The sequence below is a fragment of the Hemicordylus capensis genome, chromosome 2 (assembly GCF_027244095.1).
Source record: "Hemicordylus capensis ecotype Gifberg chromosome 2, rHemCap1.1.pri, whole genome shotgun sequence".
Lineage (NCBI taxonomy): Eukaryota > Metazoa > Chordata > Lepidosauria > Squamata > Cordylidae > Hemicordylus > Hemicordylus capensis.
The window spans coordinates 207,180,544-207,206,817 of record NC_069658.1 but is presented as its reverse complement, the minus strand read 5'-3'; the positions used below and the strand labels follow the sequence as shown (position 1 = coordinate 207,206,817).

Genomic DNA, 26,274 nt, shown 5'->3' with positions numbered 1-26,274 from the left:
TGTCTCAAGCCAGACCCCGAGCTGGTCCACATTCCTCCGTAACAAGGGGGCTCCCAAACGGCACACCTGCTGAGAATGTGCCCAAACACCCCCCCAAAACGAAACCCAGCAATGGGTCCTGCCGTTCACGCCGCTCAGGCTTTGACACCAGCTGAAATCCCTCGAGGGCCAAGCGAAGGTGCTTGTGCCAAGAGGGGAAGCTCTCCCTGCACAGTCCCAAAGCAGATTGGGGGTGGGGAGGTTGCTCTCGGGAGGGTGAGGCGGCCGCTTCCTACTCGGCTGCTAAGCACCTTGAGGAGACCAGAAGGAAATCCAGCATCTGAGGAGGAGCAGAAAAACACAACCTGGTACATTAACACCTGTTATATATACACATACATACATATATACATATATGTGTGTGTGTGTGTCTGTGTATGTATATATATACGTAAACATATATATATTTATATAGTGGCTTTGCTCTCCCTTAAATTAGTAACAGGTGGGGGGGGGAACATTACAAAACCAGGAGAAGGGCTCACTTGCTCAGCACCCAAAGAGCATCTTGTTTCAAAACAAAATTTTTTAAAGAGGTTATTGCCACAACAGAAGTCCCAGGACAAATAACCAGCGAAAGGAAGAAGTTGTTAGCAAGAACAAAAAAACCCAAAACCTCTCCCCTCCGGAGCTTAAAGTCTTTCCCAAACTCAGCGAATGGCTTTCCCAAAGAGCCACAGTGTTGCCCTTTTAACGAGGAAATTAGTCGGGCTAAAAACGCCGGCATCCCCGTGGAGTCCCAGGAGGGTGAGTGTTTTAGAAGGGGAGAAATAAAGCCCAAACCCACCTGGCCTTCTCCCTGCAATCTCGTGAGGGTGGGGCCGTCGAAGCGCTTCCTGTGAGACAGACGAGAGCGGCCGCTTCCCTGCAGGGATGGTGGGAGCCCACCCAGGCAGGGGAGGTGGCGGGGGGGGGAGGAGGAAGAGGAAGAAGAGGAGGAGGAGGAGGAGGAGGAGGAGAGGGCTAACCCAGGAAGGGTTCGAGTGGCGGAGGCCGGTGGAGCTACCAGAGACGAGCGAGCGCAGGCAGAGAGCCGGGGGTCCCTCAGACAGACAGGCAGGGCCCCGTCTCAGCGGAGGCCTTGTCTTCCTGGCACCGTTACCAGCAAGTGTGGGGGAAGGAAAATGGCGAGGTTGTCCCCCTGCTCATCAATATGATGAGCGTTTTAAAAAAGTGTCCCAAAACCACGTCCAGCCAAGCGATGTCCAAAAGTCTGCGGCTGGGTTTTTTTGTACACATGGATGCTTGTCGGTTTGTTTTCTTTTTTAATATGGAATCAACTGATCCAGCCCCTCCCCCCCAAATCCAACACGGGGAAAAAACGAAAAACAGAACCGGGATGCAGAGTTCTTCGAGCTCAGCGCCTCCCAACGCTGCCCGGGGCAAGAGTCGGCCTGGGGTGGGGGTCCCACGGAGGAGCCTGCAAGCGGGCAGCTCTCGCAAGCGGGCTGGCTTCTGGGCGCTATGTGCTGCCGGCCGTCTGCCCGTCTCCTTCATTGGTGGGACCTGCCAAGGGAAGAGGAGAGGGAGGAGGAGGAGGAGGAGGAGGCCTCTGGTCAGGCAAGGCGGGGGCCGGCGGGAGGAAGGGGGGGCCGGCCGGCCGGCCGGCGGCTGCTCTAGGACGGGCTCGGCACGCGAGGTGCGGTGAGCCTTCCAGCCGACCCAGAGGACAGACAGGCCAGGCGGGTCTTCCGATGGCAGCAAGGGCTCTCCCGACTCAGTCTTCTAGGACTGCCTCAGCTATTACCGGGCTGCCACGGGAAGGAGTTTCGCATGCCGCGTCTCACCCTCCACCCCCCTGCCCAGCCTGGCTTATCTGTCCCATCTTCAAATCCCCGCCCCAAGAAGGGAATTTCGGGAATACAGGTCCAAGGGGAGCCTGGAAGCCGGCCTGCTCTCCCCCTTCCATCAAGCCCCACACTCTCCCATGCAAGATCTGGCACAGCCCCTTCGGAGCAGAGGAAGCGGCATTCTCCCCAGCCAGGCCCCCTAGCTCAGGACTGTCTACCCAGACTGGCAGCGGCTTCTCCAGGCGTCTCTCTCAGCCCTCCCTGCCTTCTGCATGCAAGCATCTTTCCAGAGCGGCCCCATGATCCCCTCCGGGGAATCTCTTCCAGGGCTCACACATGGCGACTCCCATTTGCACACAAACCAGGGCAGACCTTGCTTAGCAAAAGGGACAATTCACACTCGCTACCAGAAGACCAGGGGCACTCCCAACCTCGAGTCCCCAGATGCTTCTGGACTACAACTCCCATCATCTCCAGTAACAATGGCCTCCACTTGGCTGGGGGTGATGAGAGTTGCAGTCCAACCACATCCAGGGACCCCATCTGGGGAACCTCAGCCTTAAGGTAACCTGCCCTAAAGACGGGCAACAGCCAACAATTCTTCCCCACTCCACCCACCCTGCCTCAAAGCAAGAACAGCCCTGCTGGATCAGGCCCGAGGAGGCCCCTCTAGTCCAGCATCCCGTTTCACACAGTGGCCCACCAGATGCCGCTGGGCAGCCCACAGGCAAGAGCTGCGAGGGGCAGGCCTTCCCTCCTGCTGCTGTGGCTCCCCTGCCACTGGCATTAGAGGCGTCTTGCTTCTGAGGCTGGAGGTGGCCCATAGCACTCAGACGAGGAGCCATAAACCCGTCCTCTGTGAATTTGTCTAAGCCCCTCTTAAAGGGGCATCCAGGCGGGTGACCATCACCACATCCTGTGGCAGAGCATTCCATAGATTAATCATGAGCTGTGTCAAGAAGTAGTTCCTCTTGTTGGTCCTAAATTCCCCAACCTTCCGTTTCATGGGGTGACCCCTGGCTCTAGTGTGGCGAGAGAGGGAGAAGAATTTCTCTCTGTCCACCCTCTCCACTCCATGCATCATTTTATACATCTCCCCTCAGTCGCCTCTTTTCCAAAGTAAAGAGCTCCAATGTACATCACTTGACACTTGCCAACATTAAACTGCATTTGCCATTTTGTCGCCCCTTCCCCCAGTTTGGAAAGAGACTTTTGGAGCTCCTCACAATCCGTTTTGGATTTCACTACCCGGAAGACTTTGGCATCATCTGCAAATTTGGCCACCTCGCTGCTTACCCCTACTTCTAGATCATTTATGAATAAATTAAAAAGCACCAGTCCCAGTACAGATCCCTGGGGGACCCCACTTCTTACTTCCCTCCATTGTGAAAACTCTCCATTTATACCTACCCTCTGTTTCCTGTCCTTCAACCAGTTACTGGGCCACCCATGAACCTGTCCCCTTGTCCCATGACTGCTACATTTCCTCAAGTGTTCGATAAGGAACCATATAGTACCACAGGCAGTGATGGTGTTACACCAGAAGCCATCATGACATGATTGGGGCATGCTTTGGCCCGTTCTGTAGGGATGTTCAGGGGTTCGACGGTTCAAGGTCAAACTGAACCCTCCCCACTGAAGTTCGAGGGGTTCGCAATCTTAATTTTAAAAAAAATATTTAAGATCATGAACCCCACAAACTGAACCGGGGCAGGAGGACATGGCCCAGCTGGGTTTGAGGCCGGTCCAGCCTCGAACTGAACCGGGCCAGCCGGTTCCATGCACATCCCGACCGTTCTGAGGAAGCCAGGGCAGCCCCGGGAGCGATGCTGCTGGGCCGAGGGAGCTGTCTGGCAAGCAGGCCACTCACCGCTTCCGGGCGACCCCGAAGGTGCCAGGACGTCGTCATCGCTGTCCTCCTCGTTGGACTGGGAGACCTCCGGTTCGGGGGCTGCGCTTTTGGCCTCTTGCTCCTGCTCCACGTGGTTCCGCAGGGCCAGGATCCGGTGATGCAAGGCTGCGTAGAGCTGGCCCGTGTCTTTGGAACTCGCCTGAGGTTCGGGGCAGGGGCGGGGGGAGGAAAGAGCTTGCGTCAGAGGCCAAGAAAGCCTCCTGCTAGTTTGTCTCCAAGCTGACCACGAGGGCAGCCGACGGAGGCAGAGATCAGGCGGGACGTTACAGAACTCGCAGTGCTGGCAGGCACCAACTCAAAAGGCTCCCCCCGCACACGCACTGCAAAAAGGAGTGGCTCGATTCATAGCGGAGATGGTCCCTACAGGGAAGAAATACAAATGGAGCCTCTACAGCCAGGGGAAGTCCACCTCTGAGCTGGGGTTAAACAAAAAAGGCTCTTTCCTTCCTGCAGGTGTCTGGCTGTCCCCTGTTGGAAACAGAATGCCAAGCAAGGTGGCCGGGCTTTGGCCTGATCCAGGAGGGCTCCCTTTTACATTCTTATAGAAAGGGCATTAGATCGAGGTCTAGCAGCGGTTAATTGCCAAGTAAGGCAAGTGGAGCCTCCACATACAGGCGCATAATATCTCAGAAGGGTAGTTGGGTGACCAGGTCTTTCTGAGAGGGGGAAGCACCGGCCCCGCCCTCCTGCCTTTACCGAGATGAGAAAGACTTTCACGCCTTGGTCCTCCGTGTCCATGGCCGTGATGCGGATGCTCTTCTCGCTGGCTTTGTCGATCTGCATCTGAGCCCAGAGTTTGGTGTTCAGGATTAGCCGGAGACTCCCTTGAGTCCTCATGACTGGGGCAAGAGGAGAGCACAACATTCAAAGCCACGGCAAGTGCATTCCTTAGGCATACCCAGGGGTTCCCCCGACGTGGCTGGACTACAACCCCCATCATTCCCAGCCACAATGGCCTTCAGTTGGGGATGATAGGAGTTGTAGTCCAACATCATCTGTGGACCAGACTTTGAGAATCCCTGGTTCAGAGCATCCCTACTGCCCTTGCCACCATCTCTGCCAACTGAGCAAAGAAGTACCTTTCAAAGCCATGATTCTCTTACATTTAGCTGGGGGAGAGCAACTGGCCTTCTCCAACCCCAACACAGTTTCCCTCCAGTAGCTGTTGGTGTCTACCACTCTTTCCTTCCTGAAAGTGTCTGGCTGTCCTGTCGGAAGCAGGATGCCGAGCAAGGTGGACAGGCTTTGGCCTGATCCAGGAGGGCTCCCTTTTTAACATTCTTATAGAAAGGGCATTAGATCGAGGTCTGTCAGCGGTCAATCGCCAAGTCACATAAGTGGAGCCTCCATGTACAGAGGCATAATATCTGAGAATGCTAGTAGCCGGGAGAGAAAGCACAAGGCCGGGCTGCTGTCTTCACGCCCCACCTGTTGGCTTCCCAGAAGACGCTCTCTGAAGACAGAATCCCAGACTAGTGGGGCTTCTGCCCTGGCCCGTGGGGGCAATGCTCAACAGGAACCCTGGCCATCACAACTGATTATGGGGCGGGAGGCTAACAAATAAAGTCTGTTACTACCTTATGTTTCTTTTTAGATTGTGAGCCTTTCCAGACAAGGAATCGTCCTATTTCTTATTTATTTTTCTATGTAAACTGCTTCTCAAACTTTTGTTGAAAAACAGTAAATATAAGTCATTGTCGTCCTTCGTCTGCCACAGGGTGCCTCCGACCCTGGAGAGCAGAGGGTACTGAGCTAGGCAGACCAACGCACCAAGGGCCACTTCGTACTCGGACATCGGTCACCCTGGAAACCACCTCTAACCTTTCTCCTCTAACGGAAGCACAGGGAGCGACTGGCTAGGGAAACACACTGTGGACTAGCAGCTTTGGAGGCCTTGCTGGGCAAGGTTGGCCCTTTGGGTCCAGGTTTCCTTGGGGCCTGATCAACTGAGTGGCCCGCGCCATCGACTCCTCAGGTGGATCTTTTCTCGGAACGGACTGGCAGCAGGGCTCACGAGGAGTCCGGGGCTGGGCTGGGCTCCTTACCGAGGCGGGATTGTAGCGTCCCGTCATCTGTGGAGGCCATGTCGTTCAGGCGCAGGAGTCCCCGGCCTCTTTCCACCCAAGACTGGGCGTTCTTGTCAAAGACAAACAACTTGCACTGGATCTGAAACAGAGAAGAGGCACCCCCTTGCTGAGGGCTTGAACCCGAGGAGGGCAGGAGCACCACACCGGTCTTGACAAGGGACCCAGCAGCAGCTCTGGGGAACGGGCCTTTCCAAGAGGTGGGGTGGGCCGCCAGCGCTTTCCTCCCCTGCAAGGACTAGACCAATTCAGCAGCAGCAGCAGGCGGCGGCGGCGGCTACCGAACGAAAGTGCATCGCAGCCGAGTGGCCTCCAAGTCTCCTTCAGCGGAAGGGCTGCAGCCGTGGGGCAGAGCCCACACTCTGCCTGCCGTCACTGGCAGCATCTCCAGGTGGGCCTGGGAAAGGCTCCTGCCCGAAACCTTGCAGCGCCGCTGCCAGTCCGTGCTGAGCTAGACGGACCGAGGGTCTGACTGGGCCGGAGGCCGCTTCCCATGGCCCTAGAAGGCAGGCGGGCAGGCAGGCGGGCGGGCAGACGCCCCGGGAAGCAAGGCGCTCCGTCCCCTGCGTGGCCCCCCGGCAGGCCTGCTCACCTGCAGGACGTTGCTCTCGGCCTCCTCCCCCGTGATCACCTCCACCTTCTCCAGCAGACACTTCCGGGCGGTGGCCTTGGTGTAGGCGGCAGCAGACTCAGCCAGCGACTCTGAAATGTTATTGGCTGGACAAAAACGGGACAGGCTGGGGTGGGGTGGGCGGGAAGGCCGGGGCTGGCAGCCCACACCGCTGGGGAGGAGACGCCGGCGCCCTCCGCCGGCTCCAGACGCCTCCTTGAGAGCGGGGCCTCCAGAAGGGTGTGGGTGCCCTGCTCGCCAGGGGTCACCCCGAGCCCCACACAAGCAGAGGTGGGGAAGCAGAGTTTGCCAGTGCAAGGGGACTGGTTTTGAGCAGGGCTGGACTAGATCCCCGGCTCTGCGAGGTCCTGCCCATCTTGCAAGGAACAAAGCCCTCTGGGAAGGGAGGCTCCGGCTCTAGGCTTGCTTCTCTGTGGTGTGCTGGAGGGCAGCGGGCCACAGGCGAGGGAGGGCGGGTTTCGGGGGGGGGGCCCACCCCAGCACTAGGAAGAGGGCGGCTCACTCTCGTACCTTTCTCCGGCGTGGCTTCTTGTGAGGACGATTCGGAGCCCGAGTCCCCGGCCGTGTTCTCCTTGCTGCCGTCTGTACTGGCTTCGCTCAGCTTGGGGGGGCTCTGCAGAGCGCGGGGGAAAGGGGCAGAAGTGAGCGGCCAGGCACGAGGCCTCCTCCTCCCCGGCTGCCAGCGACACACCTGCTTGAACCTCTGGCCCTTCCCAGAGGCCCGGAGAGCCAGACCCGGCCAGGCTTCCCCTCGGCTCAGGTCCAGAGCAACTGCTGGCCGGGCAGCCCCTGCAAGAGCTGGGCCCGCTTCCGTGCAGCCCACGGCCCAACGGCTGTCCGCCTGCAGCGCCAGGCCCGGCCCAAGTATCCTGAACCCGGACCTTCCTTCAGACTCTCTCTCTCCCCGCCCCCCCGCTTTTGGCCCTGGGGAGGGGGCTGGAGCTCAGGAGGCCGCAGGCGCAATCCCCAGCCGCAGAATGGCCGCGAGAGGGCTGGGCCGCAAGCCAGTGGAAAGGTCCCTGCCAGGCCTGCGGCTAGTCAGAGCAGACCCTGCTGGGCTAGAGGCAGCTTCGACAGAGAGAGGGAGAGCCGGAGAACCCACGGGTTGGGCGTGCAAGGGGCCCTGGGATCTCCAGGAACAGAGCTGGGGAAGTCCTCCAGGCACAGCTGCTGCTGCCAGCCAGAGCACAACAGACTGGCCAGACAGACCCCGAGCTCGGTTCGGAAGGAGGCGGCCTCCGAGGCCTCAAGTTGCTGGAGCCCAACTGCTCCAGAATCCCAACCCGCCCCCCAGGACCTTTGCAGCTGGGCACACCCACTCGGGGTCTCTGTCGGAAGAGAGCAGGAAGAGGAGACACACAGGGCCAGCGCGAGGGGGGGGCCATCCTTGGGGTCCCCACCCCACCCACCCCGGCCCGGGATCTGTCTTTGGGCCTTTCCTCCGGTGCCTTTCCTTGGGGCAGAGCTAACGAGGCTTTAGCTTAGAAGAACAGGCAAGCAGCCCCGCCCTGCCGAGGAGGAGAGGGTTGGCGTAAGAAGGGGCAGACACGCAAAAGTGGTGGAAGGGCCGGAAAAGGGAAGTGGGGCGTCCACACACGGAATGCCGCATGAGGGCTACTTTGCCAAAGATCAGCCCGGGTTTTAGGACACAACTGGGGAGGGGGAGGAGGAGGAGGAGGAGGAGGCATGAACAAGACCCCCCCCCCGCCCAGCCACCGGATACTCACCAAGACCCTCTCGCTCATGTTCTGGCCAAACACAAACTTGTGGCTGGAGGTGTCCGCGCTGTGCGTGGAGTTCTCTATGCTGCAGGCAAAGGGCATGCTCCGCTCAGCTCTGCGGATCCGCTGACCCCAAGGGCTGCCGCTGCACCCCACCCCCGGAGGGAGGGGGCTCATGCCGAGGCGGCAGCAGTGCCCACAGGGGGGCAGGGTGGGGGGGGGAGAGAAGAGGGTCTCCTCTACCTGGAACTGATGTACTGAAGAAAATAGTTGGTGGCCGGAGGCGTCTCGGAGCTGGGCAGCCGGGCATTCTGCATGCTGGCCGAGTCGTCGCCTTCGTCTCCTAGCTGGGGGGGAAGATGGCCGAGGCTCAGAGACTGGGGGGGGGGCAAGGCCCCGCCAGGGTGGAGGCACCTCAAGCCAGCCCAGCCAGTTCAACACTCTGACTGGCAGAGGCTCTTGGGGGGACCTAAGTGGGGGTGGGCAGGGGTGTCCCTTCCTCAGTCCTGCCACTGGAGATCCAGTGACCTGGAAACGCCCAGGGGGCTGGGCCTGGGAGCTTCTGCAGGTCCACTGCTGCTGATCTATGGGCCCTCCCCACACAGGCATGTGGGGCAGAAGGAATGAGGGGGCCTCCCTTTCCCAAGGGCAAGAGCGAACTCTGCACGTGGAAACCAAGACACAAAGAGGCACATTTCCAGCAGGCACAGCACAGAAGCAAGACAGGCAGCGTGCCCAATGGTAGAGCGAAAGAATGCAAAACAGGAAGTGGCCCCAAGGCACCACACAGCCTCCACACAGAACCCGGGGTGCTTGAAGTTAAGGGTCTGGGTTGCCTGCTTGGCAGAGAATTCTCGTGTAGAACAGGGTTCTGGAAGCTCAGAGCACACACACACACAGACCACGCAAGAGTCGAGATTTCGGCTGGCTGCCCAGGCTGGAAGGAACAAGCCACACGGGGAACTTTCACTGACAGTAGCCAGACGTGAAGTTATGGCTCCCTTGGGGAAAGTACCTTCACTCGGTCTCTTAGGTTCTGCCCAAATACGAAGGACTGTTGCGCGTTTTGCTCTTTTTCACATTTTTCGGCCTCTGAGGTGTTGTTAGACTCATTTTTCTGACACTGTTTCTCCTAGCAAAAGGGAGGGAGAAACCGTAACCACAAGGCATCGAACAGCCCAAGCATTCTCTCTTTGGCGGGGGGCTTACTGCATTTGCCAGAAAAGCGTTGCAGCGCTGAGATTTTTGTTGTGGGTAAAAGGAGGATAGTAGTGATGCAGAATCGGGGCATCTCTCTTTCATACGAGTCTTCATCTCCCACCCAAACTTTCACTCCATGCAGGGGTGTGCACGAACCAGAACTCGCGGTCCAGTTCAAATCTGAATCAAATTCAAGCCTCGGAACCAGCCTGCTTCAAGGCGAACCGGTTCGGCAACTAGATGTTCATGCACACCCCTAACTCCGTGTATTACTTTTTAAGGACATAAGAACAGGCCTAAGGAGGAGGCCCTTCTAATCCAGCATCCGGTTTCCCACAGTGGCCCACCAGATACCTCTGAGATGCCCACAGGCAGGAGCTGAAGGGGGCCTGCCCTCCCTCCTGCTGTGGCTTCCCTGCAACTGGGACTTGGAGGCACTGTGCCTCTGAGGCTGGAGGTAGCCCTATAGCCACCAGGCCAGGAGCCATGGATAAGATTTGTCCTCCCTGAATTTCGGGTCCTTCTTCAAGCCATCCAGGTTGGTGGCTGTCACCACATCCTGTGGCAGAAGTGAATTATGTGAGGTGTGAAAAAGGACTTCCTTTTGCCGGTCCTAAATTTCTTGGCAATCAGTTTCATGGGATGACTCCTGGTGCGAGTGTCTCGGGAGAGCGAGAATATCCTCTTTCGGACCACGCTTGCTACTCCATGCATGACTTTATACACCTCCAACACGTCTCCCCATAGTTGCCTCTTTTCCAAACAAGAAAGCCCCAGGTGCTGTAGCCTAGCCTGCTAAGGAAGGGGCTCCAGGCCCCTGACCCTCTGGGCTGCCCTTGTCTTCTGCAGTTCCACCATGTCCTTCTGAAGATAAGGTGACCAGAACTCCAGTTGTGGCCACACCAGAGATCTGTCGAAGGGGCACATGGGCTGCCCATTGCCGAACTCACTCACCCGGCCCATAGCCCAAGGTGCTCCAGGCAGCGTGCACCCCCCACCCCCCAAAACAGCTCGGCCGCAGGAGCTGCTGCAGGCAGGAGTCTGGCTGGCTGAAGGACTGCAGGGTGGGGGGGGGGGTGGACAGTGAAGGGAGAACTCCGCTGGCTCAACCCCGCTCGGGCTCTGCCCAGAGGCCCGGCGGGAACCCCAAGGGCCACAAACACGCAGGGCCCTTCTGGGCCAGGATCTTCATATCGCAAGACAAGAGCACATGGCCGCACACCGCAGAAGCATCTGGTGGATGGGGGGGACGCACACGCACGCACACTCCCCGCTCCACCCCCGGGGGCTCCTCCTCCTCCTCCTCCTCCACAGCCTGCTGCAGACTCACCTTCTCTTCCGGCTCGGGACTTCTCGGGGCCGTACTGCTTGCGGAGTCAGACGTGGCTGCCACGGGGTCTGGCGGGGTGCTGACGCCGTTGGTGCCGCTGCTCGGAACTGCAAGGACAAACCGCACGCCGAGTCAGCGGCTGGAGCAGGGGAGCCCTTCCCAGCGGGGGGAGACGGCCTGGCGCCCCAGGCCACGGAGCCCCACTCGCCTGTTTGGGAAAAGGCCTTCGGCTGCGGGGCCTGCAGGACCGCCGGGCGCAAGACGCTCCGCTGCTGCTCCTTCGGCTTCTGGCTGGGGACCCCTGCGGAGGGAAGCAGAGACCTGCCTGACCGGCCACGGCAACGGGGCCAGCCAGCCAGCCAAAGGCTGCTCCACCCATTCCCAGGGAGGGAGGGAGGGAGGGAGGGAGGGGTAGGAAGCCAGCCGGGTCTGCCACACGGGCGGCTTCCGGAGGGCCCAGAGCTCTCCAGGGCAGCTTTCCCTCAGGACTACCATTCCCAGCGCTCTTTGGGAGGGGGAGCCGTGACTATGGAATCCCCGTTTCCAATCTAGGGCGTGGAGCGAGTTGGGAAACCCATTTCAGGGGCCCATCGGGAGCGTCAGGAAGTTCTGGAAGACAGAGTGGCCACCTTCCATGCTCCTCTGCAGGGACAGAGCTATGACTGAATGAGAGAGTGTGTGTGTGTGGGGGGGGAGGTCACATGTCCCTGAGGGAGAGGGGCCCCCCAGCGGAGAGAGGGCTTGCCTCCCGCGTCCCCCCAGGAGGAGAGGGAAGCAAGCAAGCAGGCAAGCAGAGGTCTCCCTCCACATGTTGCCCCAGGGCCTGCTCCCCGCTTGCCACACCCCTTCCGAGGAGGAGGAGCTGCTGCTCACCTGCGCTGGGTGCCTGGCCGTGGATGAGGGTGGGTGGCTTCAGTCGGAATCCCGTGGTTTTTTCCTCTAGAATTAACCGGGGGAAATAAAATCGCCTGGTGGGCCAGGGACTGCGGGCGGTGGGGGTGGGGAGGCCCCCGTGGGGCAGGGACCCACCTGCAGGCTGCACTGCTACCGGGGCCAAGAGGCACCTTCCTAAGAGGGGGCTCCCTTGTTCAGCGTGGGGGAGCAACTGGCCCCATCCAAGCCCCCTTCCAGTGCGGTGGCTAGAGTCCCGCCAGCCTCCCTTTTGAGTTTATGAGCAAGGGTTCAACGCAGGGGAACATCCCCTCCGGCTACGTAAGCCGCGTTGAGGACGTGTGTGTGTGTGTGTGTGTGTGCGCGCGCGCTGAAAAGCAGCCTTCCAGCATCTCTGGGAGGGGACAGGCCGCCCGGAGGGGAAGCTCACCTGGCTCCGAGTCAGAGTTCCCCGCCGAAGGTTCGCAGAAGCTCGATGGCATGAAGACATTGTTCTTTGTCACTGCAGCCCGGGAGAGAGGAAGAGCGAGAGCTCAGGGGGCCGGCCGGCTGCATTCTCCTCCGCGAGGTTTCTGAACAGGGAGGGCGTTCGCACGGGACACAAGGCCTGCCAGGGGGCGGGCCCCAAAGGGCGGCCTCCTCCCTGCGCGACTGCAAATGCAAGGCCAGCTGGGCCTCGAGCTTCTGCAGCAAAGCCAGACAGGTCCCCGTCTGCAAGGAACTTACAATGTCAAACGGGGAAGACCCCAGGAGGGAGACCAGAGTGGCCAGTACAGTTACGCAGAGCGTGTTCTCTCCAAGGCCAGTCCTGGCCGACGGGGGACGGGGACGGCTCCCCTACCTGACTGTGAAGGCGGAAACTGCGTTAGCGAAGAGGTTCTCTCGCGCTTCACCGGGGGGCAGTAACTCCCATCCTCTCGGTCCGACTCTGCGGGAAGAAGCAGGAAAGGTTTACGGGGGCGAAGAGGCAGGGAGTGCAGATGCCGCCATTCTCACCCTCGGGATGGGAACCCGGAGAGGGGATCCGGCTGGGAAGGGGCCGATGAGCCCACACTCCTGCAGCAGACGGCCATGCGCTGAAGGCAAGGGCCCAAGCCCAGAGAGGCCCGCCCGGCACTCACTCACAGTGGTGTGGCTATAAACGCCCACCCGCCTCCCCTCTCAGCAGTCACCAGACACCAGGGGTGGCACTTGGGCGGTGGCTGCTGCTGCTGCTCTCTCACTCGCCCCGCCTGCCACCAAAAGGCTACATCTTCCAATACTACTGGCCATCCTCTCCCTCTCCATGTGCTTTTCCAAGTCCACTTCCTTCCCCCCCCTTAAGAACAAAAGAAAATGGCGTTGTTGCTATTGGCGGAACCCACCTTAGGACAGCTAAAATGGGAGGTCCAGAACCAGTCTGTGGAACTCACTGCCACAAGTCATGGCAATGGACTCCCTGCGGAGATACGATCCTCCCCATCTCTGGCAGTTTTTTTAAAAAAATCTGAAAACCTACCTTTTCACCCAAGCCTTCCCAGCTTTTTAAAATTGTGTTTTAATTTTATGGTTGATTTTAAATTGTTGAATTGTTTAAAGTTCTTATGTGTGTTTTAATTGTTTTATGTTAACTGCCCAGAGATAAAAGTTTTGGGGGTATAGAAATTTGATAGATAGATAGATAGATAGATAGATAGATAGATAGATAGATAGATAGATAGATAGATAGATAGAGGGCCACCTGCAGAGATGGCTTCCAGAGGGGATTAGACAATTTCACAGAGATCCGTGGATAACCAACAAAGGCTCATAGCAAGCACAGTTTCCTGTACTTGGATGAAACTGTGGCTTGCTACAGAAAGAGAACAGAAGATTCTAGTGGCATGCCGAGGAGGGACGGGGGAGAAGGTGAGGCCGAGACTCACAGCAACCCTCTGGTCATGCCCAAGGCTGGACGGTCATGCCCAAGTTGCAGACCTGCTGCTGGCATCAGGTCAAGGGACTTGCGCAGACTGCCCTGGCCCCAACAGCCAGGGATTCTGCACTCCTGTCCTGCCGGCTTGGAGCACAGGATCCGGCACAGGAATTCACCCCCCCCACACACACACACACAAGAAGAGGGAGGAGCTTTTGCTTGGGATGCCTCTGGCCCTGGGCTCTCTCTCGACCGCAGACAAACTCCCTCACCTTCCCCATCTTCTGGGCTGGATCCATCTGCTGATCTCTGCAACAACAACAACAACAAGAAGAAGATCTCTGAATGGACAGAGGCAAGAATTCGTATCCCCCACCCTTCTCCTTTCAAGGCAGACTCAAGAGATGGACCATTTCAAGTGAAAAGCAGATTTCTTTAAGATTAAGATAAATCTGTCACAAATGAATGAATTAAGAAGCAGGCAAGAGCAGTTAAAGCCACCCCCAGACACAGCCCCAGGCCGGATCAAGCCCTCTTCGGCAGCGGACAGGCCCTCCTCAGGGAGAGGGTGCCAAGCCTCCCTCTCTCTCTGCAGCAGAGAAGGGCCTCGTGAGCCACCGAGACGGAGGCAGGAGGTGGAGAAGAGGCCACCCTGGCGGATCCAGAGAGCCAGGCGGCCTCATGTGGGAGGAGACCAACCTTCAGGCAACCCCGTCCCAAACTGCCAGGGCTTCCAAACACACCAGTCGGCCCAGAAACAAGCCGGCAGCTCAGTGAAGCTGGCACCTCCTCTGGCAAAGCAGAAGAAGTTGCCTGTTCTCTGGGCAGGGTGTTAAAGGCCTCAGGCCTGCGTGCGGCTGGATTCGCCTTCCAAGGAAACACCCCCTTGCCTGCAGCTCCCAGACACGCCACAAGGGAGCAAGCCCGAGGTGGCTGTTTGGGTCTGGGGTCGCTACCGAGGAGCAGGGATGCCCGTCCTGCGCACCAACAGGAGAGGCACCCACCTGCTCGCCCAAGGACCTTCGCAAGCAAGCTCCAGGCTGCCAGGCTGCACCTGAAAGCATCTGCCTCGGTTCCCCTTCTGGGCCAGCCTGGCCCGCAGCAGAGGGGCGGGCAGGGAGGCCGGCGAGGGAAAACCAGGCAGATGGTAGGCGGCCAGCTTTGGTGAGCCCCTTCACCAGCCACTGTGCCCGTCCAGACAAGGGCTGCAGCCCAGAGCCACGTCCCCAGACGGGCAGGCCCTCCAGGGAGGAAGCGGCTGGGTGGCGAGGGGTTGATTCCGATCCCACCCGAGCATCGGAGCTGCAGCTGAGCTGCCATTTTTAACCACTGAAGGGACACACACACACACACACACACACACACACACACACACACACACACACTCTGTGGTGCTCACAACACTCTTACAGCCTTCACCACCCATAAGAACAGCCCTGCTTGATCAGGAAGCTGCCTTCTACCAAGTCAGGCCCTGGGTCCATCTCGCTCAGGATTGTCTTCACAGACTGGCAGCGGCTTCTCCCAGGTTGCAGGCAGGAATCTCTCTCAGCCTGATCTTGGAGATGCTGCTGCCAGGGAGGGAACTTGGAACCGAGATGCTCTTCCCAGTGCGGCCACATCCCCTACGGGGGAAATGCAAACCAGGGCAGGCCCTGCTTAGCAAAGGAGATCATGCATGCTTGCGACCACAAGACCAGTTCTCCTCCCTAAAATCACAATCTGAAGGAACCACTAGGCTCAGTTGGCCCAAGCAGGCCTCTCAGGCAGCGTTCATTCTCTCAATTTTTCCATCTGTGTGTGGAATGAGTTTTGTTCTGGGCGGCAGGATCAAGGCAGTGTGTGCACACCTGCATTCAGAGTGGGGCCTTCCTAATTCAACCTGAGTGGGATCTAAAATCAACTGAGCAGACACGAAGAAACTTGTGGGCGTGCACACATGTGCACGCCTTTGAGGGAACACTACTCTCTAGTCCAGCATCCTGTTTCCCACAGTGGCCCACCAGATGCCTCCGAGGAGCCCACAGGCAAGAGGTCTGTGCCTGCCCTCCCCCCTGCTGCTGTTGCTCCCCTGCAACTGGGATTTGGAGGCATCGTGCCTCTGGGGCTGGAGACGGCCCCCAGCCCCCAGACCAGTAGCCATCGATAGACCTGCTGCCCTCCATGCATCTGTCTCAGCCCCTTTGGAAGCCATCCAAGCTGGTGGCCATCACCACATCCCACGGCAGGGAATCCCACAGATTAATTAAACTACTTCCCCTTGTCGGTCCTAAATTTCCTGGCCTTCAGTTTCATGGGGTGCCCCTGGTTCTAGTGTTGTGAGAGAGGGAGAAGAGTGTCTCTCTCTCCACACCACGCATGGTTTTAGAGACCTCTCTCATGTCTCCCCATAGCTGACACTTTTCCAAACTGAAATGAGCCCCAGGTGCTGCAGCCTCGCCTCACAAGGAAGGTGCTCCAGGCCCCTGGTCATCTTGGCTGCCCTCTTCGGCACACCTTCTCCAGTTCTACAATCTCCTCCTGGAGATACGGTGACCAAAGCTGTAGGCAGTTCTCCAGGGGTGGCCGCACCGTAGATTTGTAGAAGGGCGTTCTCGTATTCGCCGTTTCATTTCCCCAGGTGTCCTGGGAAGCCCACAGGCCTGAGGGGAGGGCACGCACCTTCTCTCCTGCGGGTCCTCCACGGCCCCTGGGATGGGGAGGCCTCCAAACATGGAGGCAGCCTACAGGCTGCCCCTCAGGACTCGCAGCAGCCACGGATAGCCCTGTCCTCCCTGGCCACAGGCCCCTTTCAATCCCATGATCCCACATGCCCCGAGCCACCCCAGGCATATCGAGTGGAACCCTCAGCCCCAGAGCTCCAAGACAGCAACCCCGCTTCCTAGCATCCCAGTTCACTGCATGCCCAGCCCAGCCCCTCCGGAGCTGGATGGGGCCAGAGTGGAGGCAAAGGGACACCTGGGGCTCTTCACCTGCGATGATGATGATGCCGCCTGCTGGGAAGTGCCAAGGGAGGGGAGTGAGCCTGCCCCACACGTTACACAGGCGCAGTAAAACATAGGAGAGCCCTGAAGACTTATTTGTTTGGCCTGGCCTTCCAAGGCTTGCAAAGTGGTGTTGTTTTTTAAAAAAGTATTTTAATTGGTTTTAAATGGGTTTAATTGTTTTTGAATTGTTTTTACCACTGTGTTTTGAACTGTGTGTTTTTATGTCTTTTTATAAGTTGTTGTACACCACCCTCTGGATGGGGCAGTTTATAAGTGTAACAAACAAACAAGACGCTGCCATATACTGAGTCAGACCCTTGGTCCATCTCGCTCTGGATTGTCTACCCAGACTGGCAGCGGCTTCTCCAAGGCTGCAGGCGGGAATCTCTCCCAGCCCTCTCTTGGAGATGCTGCCAGGGAACCTTTTTCTGCTCTTCCCCGAGCAGTGGCTCCATCCCCACAAGGGGGAATCTCTTCCAGGGCTGCTCACACTTCCAGTCTCCCATTCATATGCAACCAGGGCGGACTCTGCTTAGCTAGGGGGACCAGTCCTGCTTGCTCCCACCAGACCAGCTCTCCCCTCCAGCACCGTCCTGCTGAGATTACATTCCAATGTCTGTGTGCTTTTTCCAACGTGCATGCCGTACTTTTATCCTGAAAAGGATTTGGGATTCGGGGAAGAAGAGCCCTGTGTGGCTCTGCCACAAACACTGCATATATTTTCCACACAAGTTGCAACTCATCACAATTCACTTCCAACTACACTGCCCAGGTTGCAGTGAGCAATACCGACTCCAGACCACCTTCGGCTACACAAACCTTAACTCTGCAGCCAGGCCCACCACCCCATTAGCAACAGGGCTCCTTCTTTCCTCGCCTGATCACCTACAATGACTAGAAGATCATCCCAGGTGACCAGGAAGAGAAGTCCTCAGAAACGGGAAGACAGCTGGGGTGCCCTTTTCTACCACGAGAGAGCCCTGCAGCCTTCTTCGCAAAGATCCACGCCAGACGACAGGAGTGCCTTTCTTCTGCACCCCTTTGCTTCCTTGGAGGCCCCTCTTCGGACATCTCCCTTGTCAACACTGATCAGACAGCAAAATATTTAAAAAACCCGAATAAGGTTATAAGCTGCTGCTGCTGCTACACCCTCTAACCAACAGGCTTGCTCTCCTGGTGTGTCCAGCTGCAGCTCTCTGGTGGATATATATGACCAATATTTAGAGACTGCTTTCCAAGGAAAGACCCAAAGCCGTTTGCATAGATATATTATTGTTATTATTATTCATTCGATTTCTATACCGTCCTTCCAAAAATGGCTCAGGGCGGTTTACACAGAGAAATAATAAATAGATAAGATGGATCCCTGCCCCCAAAGGGCTCACAGTCTAAAAAGAAACATCAGAGAGACACCAGCAACAGTCACTGGAGGGGTCCTGTGCTGGGGGTGGAGGCTGGGCCAGTTACTCTCCCCCTGCAAAATCAAGAGAATCACCACGGTAAAAGGTGCCTCTTTGCCCAGTGAGCAGGGATATAAAGAGATACAGATGGCTCCCTGTCCGCCAAGGGCTCACAGTCTCAAAAGAATCACAGGACAGGCCCCAGCCCCTGGAGGGATGCTGCGCTGGGGGTGGAGAGGGCCAGCTGCTCTCCCCCGGGGGCTCAATGCAGAGGGCTCATCTCTGCCACCACTACTGCTCAAGGGGGGGGGGCGTGGCTGGGGAGAGAAGGCTGCCTGGCCTTGCAGTCTGATCAACACGGAGCACGTGCAGGGCCGGTGAACGACAGGCCTCCCGGCCCTGGGCCGGCGCCAGCTTGGAGCCGCCTGCGCCAAAGAGCAGGCTCCGCAGCCCAGTCTAAATATACCCCTGGCTCGTGGCGGGAGGCAGGAAGCTGCTCCCCTGTACGGCTCACAGAGACGGGCTGCTGTTGAGTTCCTGCCTGGTCCAGAAAACAGGGGTCCTCTGCTGTGGCCTGCGAGGGTGGCTGCAGCCCGCCAACCCGGAGGGACCCTGGCAGGATGGCCCTGCACAGCAGCTAGCAAACGTGGACTTCCCCTTGCGCCTGTCCGGAGACCCAAGGCCACCAGGCCGGCCCATGTGCTGCTGGAGAGCGTCAGCCCCGAGCTCTCCCCGGCAGAGAAGCAGCAGTGGATGCCGCCCCGATGCTTCCAGGGGGCTCAAAGGCATCCGGCCCCCTTCTCGGCGCTGCCCAAAGAGAAGCGAGGGGGACACCCACCCCCGGACTCATTTGCTTGGGCCAGGCGAGTGATGGGGGGAAGGAGACCTGTGGAGCTGGTCAAGTTTATCCCCTTCTGCGTTAAGCTCTCCATGGAAGCCCAGAAGGAAGCCCCGCTCGGGCCCCAAGGGGCCGCCTGCCCTCTTGCACTGCAGGCCTTTTGCGGAGGAGGAGGAGGAGGAGGAGAGGAGAGGAATCCCTGGGGAAATGGGGCCGGGGAGCAGGACTCAAGCGCCTCGCCAGAAATACGTGGTAGGTTCTGACTTACCCCCGCCAGTTCTGGTGGAACAGGAGCAAGTTGGGCCCCAGCACTGACCCCCCCAGCAACTGGGGGGTCGGGAGCCTCCAAGTTGCACTCCCCAGCCGATTTGGGGTGGCCCATGGCCCGGCAAGGTGACTCGGCTTCTCCCCGGGGGTCCTCGCCTGAATCCAGCACCCCTTTTGCTCTGCAAGGGACTGGGAGCAAAGAAGAGAGCAGCCCTTCAGTGCCTGGCAGCAGGAAAAAGAGAGCAGGCCCACAGGCGGCCGGGCGGGGGGAGGAAGGCTCTGCCTAGCCTTGGGCTTCACCTTCTCGGCTGCTGGGACAAGCCAGCAGGCATCAACCTCTTCACCCAACACTTAATCAACCTCTGGAACTCTCTGCCACGGGATGTGGCGACAGTCACCAGCCCGGATGGCTTTAAGAGGGGCTTAGCCAGATCCATGGAGGACAGGTCTGTCCGTGGCTACTAGTCTGGTGGCCTCAGAGGCAAGAGGCCTCCCAAGACCAGTTGCAGGGGAGCCACAGCAGCAGGAGAGGGGGAAGGCCTTCCTCACCAGCCTGGGGTGGGCCACTGTGGGAAACCGGGTGCTGGACTAGAAGGGCTTCCTTGGGCCTGATCCAGCAGGGTTGTTTCTGTGTTCTTAAAAAGGAGGGCACAGAGTGGCAGTTAGGGGGCAGGAGCTGAAGACCCATCTTCGAGAGATGCCCCAGTTCTGCATTGCGACAATTCCCCTTTTATTTCCTTTTTTTAAAAAACCGAATTTCTGCACCATTTCCCTAAAAAATGCAACATGGCAATAAGTTTTTCAAAGTACATTCTCTTAGTCTTCAGTTCTGAGTAACGATTTTGTAAGACGGCGACAGCGGAGATTCAGAAGCTGGCTTCCCCCTGCAGCCCTGCCCGGTTCTAGCAGCTCTGGGTCACCCGGGACTTCCGGGGAGCCCCCAAGCGCAAGTCTCTCTGTCTCTTGGGCCGCGACAGAGCAGTTCCCGCCCCTGGCCAAGGCAGCCTCCCGGCCAAGAGACGGGCCCACCACGCCTGCCCAACTGGGGCCACCGCCATCCAGATTCCCCACTGCAGCCAACGACTCCTCGCAGCTCCTTCACGCCGCACTTGGACACAGGAAGCGGCTTCCTGCGGAGCCTGGCCCTGGTCCCACCTAGCCAAGCCTGTGCGGACTGGCAGCGGGTCCCCAGGGTTCCCAACGGGGATCTTTTCCTAGCCCTCTGCGGAGATGCTGCCGGGGACTGAACCCGAGGCTCTTTGCAGCGAGCGCGTCTGCCCTGCTCCGAAGCTGGTGCCCAGACGGAGGAGGCTGCACAGAAGCCCACCATCCAGCCAGGTGCCCGCCTCTCTGGAGCGAGGCACTGCCCCTTGCCGGAGGAGTCGGCCACAGGCCACCTGCAGGGAGGCGCCCCAACCACCCCGGCCTCCCCACGGGGAGCACCTCCCTCTGCAGCAGGGGGCTCCCGCTTGAGGTCTGGCTTGCCTCATTTGGCCACTGCTCGCCGGCCCTGCCGCCCCCCGTGGCCAGGCTGAACAAGCAACGCACCCCAGCGGCCGGCCCGCCCACCCAGGCACACGAAGGAAGGGCTGTGTGCCACATCGGCGGCCGGTGGGCGGCAGCGGCGGGAGGGAAGGGGCCAATTCCGCTCCAGCCTGCCAAAAACCGAGCGGTGGTCTTGGGCAGGCAATTCTTCCTCACCAGAGGCGAGCGGCTATTCAGCCACGGGAGCGGAAGAACTCAGACCCGAGAGGGGCTCCCAAGAAAGAAAGAAAGAAAGAAAGAAAGAAAGAAAGAAAGAAAGAAAGAAAGAAAGAAAGAAAGAAAGAAAGAAAGAAGCAGCTCCGCTCTGGGAGGCAGGGAGCTTCCTTCCGAGTCGACATGCTTCGGATCAGCCCACCGCGGCCTCTGCCACCTCCCTCTCCGTTTCCTTCAGCCACGACAAGATACATTCGACTTGGGCTGCACAACCACCCTGCGAGGAGGGCCCCAGTTGGCTGGATCACCAACACGCACACACGCACACACACTGCGTGCAAGGCTAAGCCTGCCCTTCCGCGACTCCTCTGCCGCAACACCCCCCCGCCCTCAAAAGAACCAACACAAAGAGGCCTCCAGCTTCCAGTTCCTCCCCCCAAACAACCGCCATCACCACCACACGGCAAGGCAGCATTTCACAGAGAGCTCTCGGAAGGGGTGCCAGCGCTGGGCAGGGTGCTGCTGTGCGCCCATTCCCCAAGACGCCTCCAGCACCAGCCTCGGCCACAGCAGGAGCTTGCGACGCCCCAAGGAGCCCACGGAATGCCCGCCCCACTGCTGGGGGAGTGCTGAGCCTCAGCCTTGGGGCCATTCCCCTGAAGGCATCCTGCCTGGAACCACCGCTCCTGTGCCCCTGTGCCCTTCTCCTCTAACGGGAGCGCCCGTGCAGACGGTGAGGGACACACACCTAGGGGGCAGCTCCAGTTATGCGGGAAACAAGCGCCACACTTACGAGGGAGCAGCACAGCTCGAGCCCGGCCTGGGTGCACAGGCCGCGCGGCTGGAGGGGAAGGCAGAGCCCAGACCCACCTTCCTCCAGGCAAGGCATCCAAGACTTTCCCTCCGAGCATGGCAAGACAGGCAGGGAACGACGGCTGGCCACCGCCTCCCTGGAGCAGCAGATCCTCTGGCGGGATGTGGCACTGCCCTCTCAGCGCAAGGCCAAGTGTGCCGCAGAGTCGGTGCCGACTCCTGGCGCCCCCAGAGCCCTGCGGTCGTCTTTGGCAGAAGACCGGAGGGGCTGGCCATGGCCTCCTCCCGCGCAGTGGGAGATGCTGATGATGCCTTCCAGCAGCTTCCTAGATCGCTGCTGCCCGGTATACTGCCAGCGGGGATTCGAACCGGCAACCTTCTGCTTCTTAGTCAAGCCTTTCCCTGCTGCGCCAGTAGGTGGCTTCCCTCCACGGAGACCCCGGAACTCCTTGGCTGATCCAACGCTGCACCCCAGACATCATCACTCCTCTGCCCACAGCAGAGAGGCTTTGCTCTCCCCACCCCACCCCCTTCCGGGAGTAACCCCGCGGGCTTCCGAATCCTGGGGATCCTCGGGGATTCCTCAGCTCAAGACCAACCACAGTAGACGAGCCCCTCGGAAGGACAGCAGGCCTCACCGGGACCAATCTCTGCTCACGATCCACAGCCGCAGGGAAGCCGCCGGGGGGGGGGGGGGGCGCTCGCTTCACGAGGGCCCCACGGCCCTGGACAGTGCCCTGCCCGGGCGACGAATTCAGGACGCCCCCTAGACGCCCATGCGGCGTTTCCTCAGCGGATGGATCAACGTGGAAGTGACCGGCCCCATTCCCACTGGCAGCCTCGACTTGCAGGCAAGACTGCGCCATCTGCCGACTGGGGCGCCCGGGGAAGAGCCCCCCGCCAGAGGGTCTCTCTTACCTTCTGCGCTTTATCTTTCTGAAACACGAAGACGGGAGGTGCAATGGCTGGTTTTTCTGAAAGGAGAGAGGGAAACCAAAAGAAAGGGCTTAGCTTAGCATTCGCTGTTTACCAAACGCTTCGAGTCGCGGTTGCTTCCGCCGGGGATATATTTGGCAGCCACCATCTCTGAGCCAACACCACTGAACTCCTTATGCCAAGTGCCCCTTTGCATAGAAGAACACTCCCTCCCCTGCTGTTGCATCCTCAGCAGCAGGTATCTGGAGGTAGACTGCCCCTGAATGTGGAAGCTGCACACAGCCATACCCGGCCACAGATTTTAATGCAGCCAAGCATAGCTGGGGCTGCAGGATGAGGCCCTCCTTAGGTGTCCAGATTTGGAAGAGGTCAGAAAATAACCCAGCCGTGTTAGGACCACAGGGTGACAAACGCCCCTGCACACCTGGGCACAGTTCTGGAGGTTGCTGTTGTTGTTAAGTCCCACCTACAAACTTATCTGAATGTAAGCAGCTGCCTCTAGCCAAGCTGGACTCTTGGTCCACTTGTCTCAATGCAGTCTACACTGGCTGGCAGCAGCTTGCCAGGGTCTCAGGCACAGACGGGTCTTTCCCAGGCCTAGCTAGAGGTGCTGCCAGAGACTGAGCTCGGGGCCTCCTGCAGGCGGGGGGGCGGGGGGGCTCTACCTCCGCGCTAGAGAGCCTCCCTTCAACAGAGGAAGCGGCCTTCTCTGGAGTCGAGGTCAGGATTGCCTGGCATGGCAGGCAGAGAAGCGTCTCCCCCAGCCCTCACGGGAGATGCTGCCAGGAGAACTCTGCCTGTCTCTGGGCCAGGGAGGCTCCGATGGGTTGTGGGCAGAGAAGAGGCGCTTGGCCCGAGCTCTTTCTCACCAGAGGTGCCAGGAACTGAACCCAAGACCTGCGGCACGCCAAGCGGGCACTCGGCCCCCGAGCGGCAGCCTCTCCCTAACCCACCACCTCTCCACTGGCCCGTGCGCTGCGGGGTGTCCGGGAGCCTGCCAGCCCCAACGGCCTGGGCTGCTCAGCCGCGCTCAGCGAGACGCAAGCATCCAACCAGTCTGGTCAAATAGGGTGAGAGGATTAACCGAGGAAAGGCCTCTCAATCGGGAGCGCGCACGGGGGGGGGGGGGGATAATCAGCTGCTCCCATTCACAGTTCTCTGGGGGATGCTGGATCACGTCACCAGCGCAAGGCTCACATGATGGGGTGGGAGGGTGCGCCGGGGGGGGAAGAGGCTCACCCCGATCAGCTGCGGAGCGCGTCACGTGAAGGCAGCGCGGCCATCAATGGAAGGCGCAGAAGGAGCTTAGCCTGGCTTGTGAATGGATGGCAGGCTCTCTCCAGCCCAGGAGGGGGCTCTGCTAGCCCAGCGCAGAAGGCCAGAGCGCGGGGGGGGGGGTGTGTGTCGCAAAAGTAGAAGCAGGCCCGACCCCAAGGCGGCCACGCTGGCCTCCAGCATGCAGAGGAGTCTTGTTAGGGTTGGAAAGCAGAGGCAGCTGCAAACTGGGCGGGTTCCTCTATTCCCACATACATCTCTGACCCAGGTTGGCTTTGCACGTCCGAACAGAACGCGGCAATTGCTGCTTCTGCAGGACCAAAACACATGAACTCTTCATGGGGCACAACTTCCACACCAAGGGCTTGGCACTGAATAACTGTCAGAAGATGCTGCAGGACCTTCCTTCGAGTCTTAGAGCACAGCAACCAGGGATTGCTTTTGCACTCTGCACATGCTCCAGTGCATTCATCTTGTGTTAACTGTTTAGGAACGTTTTTGTTCTGTTCAGGAACCAACGGGAAAGAGGGGGGGCCGCTCCCCTTGTCCCAGATGCAAGAGTGGAGCCCGGCACTTTGCACAGACTCAGAGGCCCTTTGCCCATACATTATGCTAGACTGCGGTGCCCAGCGTTTATTCCCGGGCAGCGCCACAGGTTCTCTCCCCCTCACTCCGTCTGGGAACCCGGGGTCAGGAACGGGTCTGCCTGCTTGCCTCGGCAGAGTGCTCTACGGTCAGAGGCACACTCCCTGGGGCCACCCATCCACATATTTCTCCCCCCTCACATCTCCCGAGGACTCTGAAGCAGCTCTTGCTACGGAGGAACTGGGGGGGCGCATGGGCCAAACAGAGGGCGGAAGCCTGCCCAGAGGGCCGTGCTGCCCCTGGTGAAACACGGATGCTCAGAGGCACCCTCACCCACAGCCACAAAGCTCCGTGCCCCCGCCATGCCTTCCCGCTGTGGAGGGAGAAGCGAGCCTTCTGCTCGTGCTCAGGAGGCACTCGTGTGTCACCCCAAGCCCACGCATTCCAGGGCATCTAAGCAGCAGCCCGGCAAAGCCAGGGCCGGAGGGTGTGTGCGAGAGAGAGAGAAAGAGCCACTCCAGGCAGAAGCCCAACTTGGTTGCCCTCCTCTACTCTGTCCATGCTCAGAAGCACCACAGTTTTTAGAGAGAGACAGAAAGCAATACCCATAGGGAGGAAAATGGGGCAGGGGTGGCAAAGGCGGCCTCTGGGAGCCGCAGCAGCCTCTTTGGCTACAGCACTCTGCCCATGCTCAGAGGCACACAACTCCCAGCCCCATTACACAGGCAGAAGGTGATATTGGTGTGAATGAGAGGGAGGCTGCTGCTGCGGACCGGGCTCCTCTTGGGTGGCTGCAGCTCCCTGCACACGGCACTCTACCCATGCTCAGAGGCACCTACGCCACTGGTCAGGACGAGGGCACGAACCTTTGCCAACGGGGGGGGCTGGAAGGAGGGCTGCCTGCCTGGGGCCAAGCACTCCAACCACACTCAGGGGCACGCTCGCCTTTTTTACCCCGCGGCGGCCTGGGGAACTCCGTGCCACGGGAGGCTCCCGCCGCCTGCGCTCTGCTCATGCCCAGGCCCCCCCTCGCCTTCCCTGCCTGGTGGGGCGGGGGGGGCGGCCCCTCTCACCCGGCCGCGCCTTCCCCACCCCCCACGGCCCGGCCTCCTGCCTCCACCGCCTACCTTCGTTGGCCAGGTCCGCCATTTTACTTCCTTAATCACTCCCACAATGCACCGCGCCAACGACGGGCAAAAGGCTCCTGCCCGCACTATAGGAGCGCGGCGGGCGCCAAGACGCATGCGCAAGAGGAGCGGACCCGAGGGGGCGGGCAGCAGGGCGAAGGAGGAGAGCGAGGGAGCTCTGGCCACGCCCCGCAATCGCCCCAGCGCACATGCGCACCGGCTCCTCCGCGCTGAAGGGTTGAAACCGCCTCGCCCGTTGCTCCCCAGCGAGTGGAACCCCTCCAGGCGGCAAGGCACGCGCATGCCCACCAACGCCGCGCTCAGCGCCGCCCGCCGAAGCCCTGAGCGCGCGAGCTCTAATACGCAGGCGCCCTCCCTCTCTAGCTCTGCCACGCCCCCATCCCGAGCCGCTTTTCTTCGTTTAGCGGAGACTGCGCTTGCGCAGAAGCGTGAGCAGGCGCTGTAGAAGCAGCGCCCTCTTACGAGCAAAAGGCGGAATTGTTGCGTCTAATAACCTTATTTGAATCTGGAACTCCGCATGTGTACACCATCCCATAAAATTAATTACTATGGCTACTAATTACTATTAGCAGCAGTCGATAGGACCCAGCGTGGTTTGCATTATTAGCAATACTGCATTGTTTATTACTGCTATTTATTATTATTGGAATTATACAAGCAACCAGGAGGATGCCAGCATGGCTAACAGGTACCGTCAAGCAAGCCATAAAAGGGAAGAAGATTTCTTTCTGAAGTCTCACCAACCTTTTGGAGTTCCAACAAGTGTGTGGATCAAGGTGATCCAGTTGACATAGTCTACCTGGACTTCCAAAAAGCTTTTGACAAAGTTCCTCAT

The 26,274-nt window shown here is 59.3% G+C and overlaps 1 protein-coding gene across 5 annotated transcripts; it reads right to left on the bottom strand.

The window, feature by feature from the left end:
• Nucleotides 1-1,290: 1,290 nt before the first annotated feature.
• On the bottom strand, nucleotides 1,291-25,558 carry RANBP3 (RAN binding protein 3). 5 transcript variants are annotated; one of them, XM_053291737.1, is made up of 18 exons: nucleotides 23,671-24,008; nucleotides 22,414-22,469; nucleotides 18,986-19,173; nucleotides 13,765-13,801; nucleotides 12,440-12,526; nucleotides 12,029-12,100; nucleotides 11,581-11,646; nucleotides 10,916-11,008; nucleotides 10,708-10,814; nucleotides 9,193-9,309; nucleotides 8,421-8,524; nucleotides 8,184-8,262; nucleotides 6,967-7,069; nucleotides 6,418-6,527; nucleotides 5,787-5,907; nucleotides 4,438-4,580; nucleotides 3,700-3,880; nucleotides 1,291-1,545 (listed from the first exon to the last, which is right to left on the bottom strand). In XM_053291737.1, the coding sequence occupies exons 3-18, from the start codon at nucleotides 19,097-19,099 to the stop codon at nucleotides 1,502-1,504; spliced, it is 1,578 nt and encodes a 525-aa protein (XP_053147712.1). In that variant the 5' UTR covers nucleotides 19,100-19,173; nucleotides 22,414-22,469; nucleotides 23,671-24,008; the 3' UTR covers nucleotides 1,291-1,501. The 5 variants fall into 5 exon arrangements, with proteins under 5 accessions (XP_053147712.1, XP_053147711.1, XP_053147716.1 ...); XM_053291736.1 differs by having other exon boundaries at nucleotides 6,418-6,542; nucleotides 23,671-23,691; XM_053291741.1 differs by lacking the exons at nucleotides 18,986-19,173; nucleotides 23,671-24,008 and adding an exon at nucleotides 25,419-25,558.
• Between the last annotated feature and the right edge of the window lie 716 nt (nucleotides 25,559-26,274).